Genomic DNA, 10374 nt, shown 5'->3' on the forward strand with positions numbered 1-10374 from the left:
ATATCATAACCCAGTACACTATTAAGATGTAGAGAGCACTATAGTGTGAGTGACTTACACGTACTTACACTACGGTGTGAGTGACTTACACTACGGTGTGAGTGACTTACACGTACTTACACTACGGTGTAAGTGTCTTACACGTACTTACACTACGGTGTAAGTGCCTTACACGCACTTACACTATGGTGTAAGTGCCTTACACGCACTTACACTATTTTGTAAGTGCCTTACACGCACTTACACTACGGTGTGAGTGACTTACACGTACTTACACTACGGTGTGAGTGACTTACACTACGGTGTGAGTGACTTACACTACGGTGTGAGTGACTTACACGTACTTACACTACGGTGTAAGTGCCTTACACGCACTTACACTATGGTGTAAGTGCCTTACACGCACTTACACTACGGTGTGAGTGACTTACACGTACTTACACTACGGTGTGAGTGACTTACACTACGGTGTAAGTGCCTTACACGTACTTACACTATGGTGTAAGTGACTTACACGTACTTACACTACGGTGTGAGTGACTTACACTACGGTGTGAGTGACTTACACGTACTTAAACTATGGTGTAAGTGACTTACACCTACTTACACTACGGTGTAAGTTACACGTACTTACACTACGGTGTAATTTACTTACACCTACTTACACTACGGTGTAATTTACTTACACCTACTTACACTACGGTGTAAAGGAGTTCTATTACTGTGTGTGGCGGACGTTGTGACAGTGCACGGTGCTTCTGTGTGAGCAACGCATTGAGGTGATCCTCGTTTGTAAAACACTGGCCTCGGAGCGAGAGGACCTGGGTTGTGATGCTGGGCATCGTTCCTCACCCCCGCCCGCACGCTGTGTCACCCTGCACTACCTGGTCGAGGAGAGCCGGTCGGCCGAGCGGACAGCACGCTGTACTTGTGATCCTGTGGTCCTGGGTTCGATCCCAGGCGCCGGCGAGAAACAATGGGCAGAGTTTCTTTCAACCTATGCCCCTGTTACCTAGCAGTAAAATAGGTACCTGGGTGTTAGTCAGCTGTCACGGGCTGCTTCCTGGGGGTGGAGGCCTGGTCGAGGACCGGGCCGCGGGGACACTAAAAGCCCTGAAATCATCTCAAGATAACCTCAAGATAACCTGGGGCCTGGGTATACAAAGCTTGGTGGGTCGTGTTCTGGGGAAACTTGGCGCTGAACGACCTTAACTAACTTAACCAACCTCGCTCGAATCCTTAAACTCCTGCATAAAAAACACACCGCTTATTTGTCAACCAATTATGTTTCTTTATAATGTATATGACGGGTTGACAGCTGGGTGGACAACACTTCGGATTCTGAGTCCTGAGATTCCGGGTTCGATCCCCGGTGGAGGCGGAGACAAATGGACAAAAAGTTTCTTTCACCCTGATGCTCTTGTTACCTAGCAGTAAATAGGTACCTGGGAGATACAGCTGCTACAGGCTGCTTCCTGGGGGGGGGGGTGTAATAAAAAGAGGCGTGGTCGAGGACCGGGCCGCGGCGACGCTAAGCCCTGAAATCATCTCAAGATAACCTCAAGATATATTAGTCCCTTTTCGTTTTTGTAATGTGTCAAGTGTAAATAAGTACATTGAGGTTCAAGTTCAAGTATGTTTATTGAGACAAGAAAGAAATACATCTGAAAGGGCTAGAGTAGCTTAGGCTATTTCTACCCGCCTACATTGAGGTAGAGTGACCGTGTCAGTGGACGGGGCCCAGGTGACCTCGCGAGTGTCCTCTCAAGATGCTCAGGTCTCCTGGTGGTGGCTGTAGTGCTGAACGTTAGTGTGGGCGCCACCATGCGCCCTCCAGCTGCACGATATAAATGGTTGGTGTCACCCATCATTGCCACCCAAGGACAGGTACATCTTACTCTCTGCTTCCCCATCTTCACTAAAACACTCACTCACTCACTCACTCACTCACTCACTCACTCACTCACTCACTCACTCACTCACTCACTCACTCACATAGCGAACCCTCAAACACTTGGGCTGGACGGTAGAGCGACGGTCTCGCTTCATGCATGTAGGTCGGCGTTCAATCCCCGACGGCCCAATTGGTTGGGCACCATTTCTTCCCCCCCCCCCCCCACCCCCCGTCCCATCCCACATAGCGAACAAAATAAAACGAACAAAAATTATATTATTTTTGTCCTACTCCCTGTTTTTGGTGTTTCTTCATATTTTGCCTTATAGCAGTAAATAGCTTAATGACTGGCATCAGAATAAGTTACTCTCGTCTATTCATTTATTTATGATAATGGAAGCTGAAGAAAATCCGACTCGCCGAATTTAAAGCAGCGTAAAATTTAATAGGACTCCTTTGAAAAGAGAAGGGAAGTATCAGGGGAAAGCGCCAAGTCATTAAGACTATATATCACTGGGAAGGGGTCAGGACAGGGAGGGGGAAGGGGAAGAGAGGAACGGTTCCCAACCATTCGGACGGTCGGGGATTGAACGCCCCAAACGCCGACCTGCATGAAGCAAGACCGTCGCTCTACCGTCCACCCCCAAATGGTTCTTTGAAACGCAAAACCCTAAGTTTGCTTTATACTTGTCTTGACCCACAGATTATTGTTTTGTAACTTGCAACTTGTCCTGACGTCAGACTGGCAGGGTGACTGCCTATTTTGTCAACCATTTGCTACTTGCGACCCGCCAGCGCGTATACCTATCACTGGTCAGTACTGATCAGCCATCATTTGACAAACCTGGCATTTTCCTCTTGAAGGAGGACTTCAGCAACCCTGAGTGGCATTCGTGTTGATTTTATGCCTTGGATAAAGATGTTAACGTGTGTGTGTGTGTGTGTGTGTGTGTGTGTGTTGAAAGAAACACTTCTCAATGATAAACCTTTATTACAGGCAATGTTCATGTCATTAATAACATACACTGTATACTAATACTTGTAAAACCATCAATGGTCAGTATTTCACATACTGCAAAAAATAATTAGTTTTAATTTCTTGTTAATGCACTGGAAATATTTTTATCAATCATGTCGTGTATGATTCCCAATACTAACAGATTTTGTTTTGTTTTCCAGGTAAAGGCCTCATAGGCGGCAGGTGGTGGAGGGGCCGAGCAGCGCCACCTGCCTGTCCTCGACCATCTGGGGCAGGACATCGACCCGGGCGCTCCTCTGTATGCCCTCATGGTAGATCTTGATACAATAAGCACGCACTCTTACTTCCTCAACTTAGGTTCTTTCTATCTTAAAATATGTATTACGTAAGCTTGCTGAAGAGCCACTCCGGAGAAGACGTTGTGTATGTTGTTGTTTTTAAGATTCAGCTCCTCGGAACTAAAAGTTCCAATTACCTCGGGCAATAGGGTGCCCGTCGGTGACTTCCTTGACCTTGTGTAGAATGTCGAGTTGTGTTAGAACGTTCGATGACTTGAGACCTGAGCAACGGTGGTCTCAAGTTATGCCAAAAACGACTCTTAACAGGCGTTTGTATACCGTTTATAGGAGATATCAGTCCATTATTGGTATTAGATTTCAAGGTTACCTTCAATTCCTGTGTTGAACTTACGTGTTTTGAAACGATACACTGGTGTACCAGCTTCCAAATTGATGGGAATAAAGGATTTCGTTCGTGATTAAAACTTTGGGTAGTGTTGATGGTAGATTTTCTCCAGTATATATCTTAACTGTTTTAAATGCCTTACTTGCATAGCTGCTCTTTATATATTCCACTAATTGGCCGTCACAAAGTGTTTGATGTCTAGTGGGAGGGGGAGGAAGAGAGAGAGGGAGAGAGAGAGAGATTAAGTGAGAGAGATTAATTTAGAGGGCGTATCATTATAAGGAAGACAGGACCTGTTGTTGTCTTTCCCGGCGTCAGTCGCTGTGGCTAGGGTGAGCGACTCTTGGCAAACGGTAAAAATAGTTAAAACAGCTCCAGTGACCAGACGCACACACCCCGACCGTTTATATTAACGTCTTGAAAATGTATTCCGTTTGTCGGATATAATTCGCGAGGGCTGGTAAAGGTTGCATGAAATTTATGTTAATGCGTTGAAGCAGGCGGGTGCTAACCATGCTGAATATTTTCTTTATCTCGGAGAAGGGTCTCGCCCCCCCCCCCCCCAGGGAAGCTGTGGGGGTCTCGGCCCCCCCACCCCCCAGGGAAGCTGTAGGGGTCTCGGCCCCCCAGGGAGCAGTTGTGGTCTTGCTCCCTGCCGACTTTACGGCTCCGCTTACACCGTGGAGGATTCGGGGGCCACAACCACGCCTCTGTAAGAGATAATCCGCCAGACATCTTAATTATCTGGTTTGTAATCGCTAGGCGTTCTCTAATCGCGCTGGGATTGATAATTGGAGGCTGGGGAGCGCCTAAATAGATGTCAGCGTGGTTGTGTATTGGCAAGGCAAGTGGTTTCGGATACTGTATAGTAGGGAGTTTGTGTTGACGGGATGAGAGGAGAGGTAGTGTTGTGTAGTGAGGGGAGGGTGGGAAGATGCTGCCTAGTTTCCACCAGGAATAGAGGATTCTCACCACAAACGTTGGGTAAATGTTTGTCCGCGTGTTGGAAGCTTTAGAACAAACGTTTGCGAGGGAATTGTACACAGGTGTTAGGTGTCTTGAGTGAAGACGAGCTTGTAGACACCTGTGTGGCCCGAAGGAGTGTCATGAGAGTATTGATCTCCTCATTTGACTTCGCAAGTATTTATTACCCAGAGTAAATGCTTGCACTCATGGTTCGATGACACGTGTAACTTACCGTGTAACTCAGTAGCTACAAACGTTAAAGGGAAACTTTAATATTTCAAGAAATGTGCATCTATGTCTGGGCGACACTGGCGTAAGTGGGCGCCCCTGGTAACGTTTGCCACTTGGCAAGAGAGCTACAACTGGAAAATAAAGTTCACTCATACCAGCTGTAGTATTTTAATTTACAAATTTAGTTCATAAAAGTGACTAATTATATACAGTGACGGCCATGAAAATGATAAGATGGATTATAAGAACATTGAAAACCATAGACCCCACAGCAATGCTAATACTTTTTAATTCACTGGTGCTCTCCCGTCTTACTAGGGAGCCGGTCGGCCGAGCGGACAGCACGCTGGACTTGTGATCCAATGGTCCCGGGTTCGATCCCAGGCGCCGGCGAGAAACAATGGGCAGAGTTTCTTTCACCCTATGCCCCTGTTACCTAGCAGTAAAATAGGTACCTGGGTGTTAGTCAGCTGTCACGGGCTGCTTCCTGGGGGTGGAGGCCTGGTCGAGGACCGGGCCGCGGGGACACTAAAAAAAGCCCCGAAATCATCTCAAGAAGAAGATACTGCTCACTACTTGCTTTCCCTTTCAGAGTGGGAGAGATCTGTGAATTAGAGGGATTACACCTTACCTTGGTTTCGGAGCTTAGCATCCCCACGGCCCGGTCGTTGACCTGGCCTCCTGGTTGCTGGACTGGTCAACCAGGCTGTTGTACGCGGCCGCTCGCAGCCTGACGTATGAGTCACAGCCTGGTTGATCAGGTATCCTTTGGAGGTGCTTGTCAAGTTCTCTCTTGAACACTGTGAGGGGTCGGCCAGTTATACTCCTTATGTGTAGTGGAAGCGTGTTGAACAGTCTTGGGCCTCTGATGTTGATAGAGTTCTCTCTCAGAGTACCTGTTGCAACTCTTCTCTTCAACGGGGTTATTCTGCACATCCTGCCATGCCTCCTGGTCTCATGTGATGTTATGTGTGCAGGTTTGGGACCAGCCCCTCAATTATTTTCCACGTGTAAATTATTATGTATCTCTCCCGCCTGCGCTCAAGAGAATACAGATTTAGGCTCTTTAGTCGGTCCCAGTAGTTTAGATGTTCTACTGAGTGGATTCTAGCAGTAAAGGATCATTGCACGCTCTCCAGTTCAGTAATTTCTCCAGCTTTGAAAAGGGCTGTCATTGTGCAGCAGTACTCCACTCTAGAGAGCACTAGCGTCTTGAAAAATATCATCATCCGTACAACATCTCTAGTGTGAAAGGTTCTTGTTATCCAAACTGTCATTTTTCTTGCAGTTGTGACGGCTACTTTATTGTGTTCTTTAATGGTAAGGTCTTCCGACATGAGTACACCCAGATCCTTTACATTGCCTTTTCGTTCTATGTTATGATTTGACTGCGTTTTGTACGTGGTTTCCGTCTTTATATTTTAATTTTTTTCCGTAGCGCATGAGCTGGAACTTATCTATGTTAAACACCATATTATTTTCTGTAGCCCATAGAAAGACCTGATTTACGTCTGATTGGAGATTTGCCGTGTCCTCTATGTTGTCTACTTTCATAAAAATCTTAGTGTCATCTGGAAAGGATGATATAGTACTGACTCGACCATCAGACCGTACAAAGTGGATTAAGGTCTCCTGTACACTAGTTCCATAGTGCTCCTGGCAGTATGGGTTCGAGTCACTTCTGGGGTGTGAAGTTTTCAGTTGCATATATGCCTGAGGACCATTCAGGCTTGTTCGCATTTATATGTATGTATGTATGTATGTATGTATGTATGTATGTATGTATGTATGTATGTATGAATGTATGTATATATATATATATATATATATATATATATATAATTATATATACATACATACATACATACATACATATGTACATAAACATACATCTGTCTCTCCTACTTTAACAGGGTGAGATAGCTGATAGAGAAACTAGCGTGTAATTAGTAATTAGTTTAAAAGCATCTTAATCACTGATAATCACTGAAGGCGATTAAGATGCTTTTACAAGCTCAGGTTATATAGTTACATCACATACATACATTGTATAATTTATACATTACATGGCCAATCTTGGGTACAAGTCAAATATATCATCAAGTGTTCCAGTATTCATATAGTAGTTACTGAGTTCAGCATACCTCAGCGCAGGAGGGCGAAAGTCACTCAATATGGGACATTCTATAATATAATGTTCAAGGGAGTGGATGTTTTCTCTTTCACAAAGTTGACACATTGTGTACTCGAAATTTGGGTTTTGAGAAAGCTTTTGGGTTTTTGAAACATTGGGAAACATTTGGGTTTTGAGAAAGCCAGTGTAAGTGGTTCGGACCATGCAGGTAGAGCGACTGGTGTTGATGGAATGACTGGTGTAGGCTACTTAAACTGTATATGGAATAGCCAATGTAGTAGAAATTGAGCGTAAGTGGCGTGATTATTGCAGGTGCACAGGAGATAAACCTGGTGGTTCACTGGGTGCAGATGTAGCATCCCATGTAAGCCTAATGATCAGTACAAGTGGAGCCGCTTGGTGCAGCTGGGTCGGGTGTTGCAAGTAGTGAAGTCAGGTGGAACGGTCCTTGCAGGTGTGTTGGGCACCGCTCAGAGTGGAGACCACTCAGGTCCTCTCCCACTGCTCAAGTGGGAGAGTGGAGACCACTGGGGCTGCCCTATGTGGCAATAAATGAGCAGTATCCTCACTGTCATGTGCAGCAGTGAATATGAGCAGTATCCTCACTGTCCTGTGTAGCAGTGAATATGAGCAGCATCCTCACTGTCCTGTGTGGCAATGAATATGAGCAGTATCTTCATTGTCCTGTGCAGCGGTGAATATGAGCAGCATATTCTCAAGGGAGCCGGTCGGCCGAGCGGACAGCACGCTGGGCTTATGATCCTGTGGTCCCGGGTTCGATCCCGGGCGCCGGCGAGAAACAATGGGGAGAGTTTCTTTCACCCTATATGTTACCTAGCAGTAAAATAGGTACCTGGGTGTTAGTCAACTGTCACGGGCTGATTCCTGGGGGTGGAGGCCTGGTCGAGGACCGGGCCGCGGGGACACTAAAAAAGCCCCGAAATCATCTAAAGATAACTCAAGATAAGCATCCTTACTGAAAAAGACCTAATTGGGTTATTGCATTAGGCAAAATTGTATAATAATTTTGTCAATAAAGATGCTAATAATAATATAGTTCCTTGAGAAGTTGATTTCTTGTTGACGATTTCGAGAGTTGGTCTGACCTGACCTGTAGCCAGCGTTCCCTGGTGATCAGCTGGTTGGTGTTTATAATGACGACGTCATGACGAGGTCGTGACGTGGCCCGTGCAGCTGACGAGGGCATGGCCCCCGCTGGCCAGGGCGCTCATGGCCCCCGCTGGCCAGGGCGCCCATGGCCCCCGCTGGCCAGGGCGCCCATGGCCCCCGCTGGCCAGGCCGCCCATGGCCCCCGCTGGCCAGGCCGCCCATGGCCCCCGCTGGCCAGGCCGCCCATGGCCCCCGCTGGCCAGGCCGCCCATGGCCCCCGCTGGCCAGGCCGCCCATGGCCCCCGCTGGCCAGGGCGCCCATGGCCCCCGCTGGCCAGGGCGCCCATGGCCCCCGCTGGCCAGGCCGCCCATGGCCCCCGCTGGCCAGGGCGCCCATGGCCCCCGCTGGCCAGGGCGCCCATGGCCCCCGCTGGCCAGGGCGCCCATGGCCCCCGCTGGCCAGGGCGCCCATGGCCCCCGCTGGCCAGGGCGCCCATGGCCCCCGCTGGCCAGGGCGCCCATGGCCCCCGCTGGCCAGGCCGCCCATGGCCCCCGCTGGCCAGGGCGCCCATGGCCCCCGCTGGCCAGGCCGCCCATGGCCCCCGCTGGCCAGGCCGCCCATGGCCCCCGCTGGCCAGGCCGCCCATGGCCCCCGCTGGCCAGGCCGCCCATGGCCCCCGCTGGCCAGGCCGCCCATGGCCCCCGCTGGCCAGGGCGCCCATGGCCCCCGCTGGCCAGGGCGCCCATGGCCCCCGCTGGCCAGGCCGCCCATGGCCCCCGCTGGCCAGGCCGCCCATGGCCCCCGCTGGCCAGGCCGCCCATGGCCCCCGCTGGCCAGGCCGCCCATGGCCCCCGCTGGCCAGGCCGCCCATGGCCCCCGCTGGCCAGGGCGCCCATGGCCCCCGCTGGCCAGGCCGCCCATGGCCCCCGCTGGCCAGGCCGCCCATGGCCCCCGCTGGCCAGGCCGCCCATGGCCCCCGCTGGCCAGGCCGCCCATGGCCCCCGCTGGCCAGGCCGCCCATGGCCCCCGCTGGCCAGGCCGCCCATGGCCAGCGGGGCTGGTGTGGAAAACACATTTGAGAAGACACATTATAATTGTTGCTATTAATTAATGGTTGGCTGCCGCGTAAGGTGAGATGACTTGTTAATTTGTCCCTGTTTGTGCGTGTGTAACACCATAACGGTGTTTTGGTTGTGCTTTGTATTTAATATATACATAGAGAGTCAGCCAGACAGGATTTTAAGAGGCACCAGGTTGGTTTTTTTTTTTTTTTTTTTTTTTTTTGGAGTAAAGAGGAAGGAGAGGCATAGGTGAAGGGAAGTATAGAAGTGGGAAATACAGTGAGAGGTATGAAAGCAGGCGGGCTGTCCGCCTTGCTGACACGATGTGTGGGTGTTGGCAGCTAAGCTAAGCTGGCTCCCTCTTGTCAGGGAGCTGTGAGTGTGTGAGAGGTTCTTCACATGTGTTTCACCATATATGGATGTCCATAGATGAATACTGTGTAGCATTCATATATACACACTCCGATGCTTCCACACATGTTATTCTGTTTAAGGCAGGTTGTCTGGCCCCAGTAATTAAGAACTCCCACCTCTAGAGTGTTAATGACTACAAACCGACCAGTGGTCAGGTCGTGTGACTTGACCTCGCTTCTGCTAAGCTGATAATAGCCGACGGTTGGTGGTGTCTTTCCATCAAACAAGCCGCCAGTTAAGGTGTGGCTTGGTAGATGGCCTGAGGCTATCTACTTAGTGGGCGGGGTTTAGCTCCAAGATTTGCAATAAATATCCAGGGAATTGTACATTCGAGAGCATAGCAGAGCATAGCATAGGATCAGCAGACAGCAGCCGAGATAGGCTGCCGGCCGGACTGGGGGAGGGGAGGGGAATGCCTGTCAACTGTAGGCCCCCCCCCCCCCGCCCTCTATTCTATTTAGGCTCGGTCATGGTGAGTTGAACGTGAAGGTGACTTATTTCGTGTTTCCCAACCTTAAGTTGTGTAATTATCAGGGGCAGACAGCTGTAGTGTCCTCAATGTCTTGTGTAATGGCTCATATTATACAGTAAACCTGACATAGTAGACCTATTAAGTTTGATTGCTTGAATTATGATACTTATCATGTTAAATATAATTGATGAATTTATTGTTTAAATTGCCTTTAATTTTGTTTTCTAGAGCCTTGTGAGTTGAGGCGAGAGAGCCTCTGAGTTACTGATTTTATATGAGTACATGGTTAGAGTTGGTACAGGAACTCCTTGGGTAATTTTGTGATACAGACAAGTTCCATTCCTCGTCGTGTATGTAATGACTTAGGATGGATGGTAGCAGCCCTTTCTACACTTCTACTTATCTACTATCTACCCTCTACTATCTAC

General features: G+C 49.1%; 1 protein-coding gene across 1 annotated transcript; it reads left to right on the plus strand.

The window, feature by feature from the left end:
• The first annotated feature begins 8118 nt into the window (after positions 1–8118).
• On the plus strand, positions 8119–9078 carry LOC138367316 (basic proline-rich protein-like). The gene has a single exon (XM_069328744.1). The coding sequence runs from the start codon at positions 8119–8121 to the stop codon at positions 9076–9078; it is 960 nt and encodes a 319-aa protein (XP_069184845.1).
• The last annotated feature ends 1296 nt before the right edge of the window (positions 9079–10374 follow it).

This window comes from Procambarus clarkii, chromosome 21, assembly GCF_040958095.1.
Source record: "Procambarus clarkii isolate CNS0578487 chromosome 21, FALCON_Pclarkii_2.0, whole genome shotgun sequence".
In the NCBI taxonomy this organism is placed as follows: domain Eukaryota; kingdom Metazoa; phylum Arthropoda; class Malacostraca; order Decapoda; family Cambaridae; genus Procambarus; species Procambarus clarkii.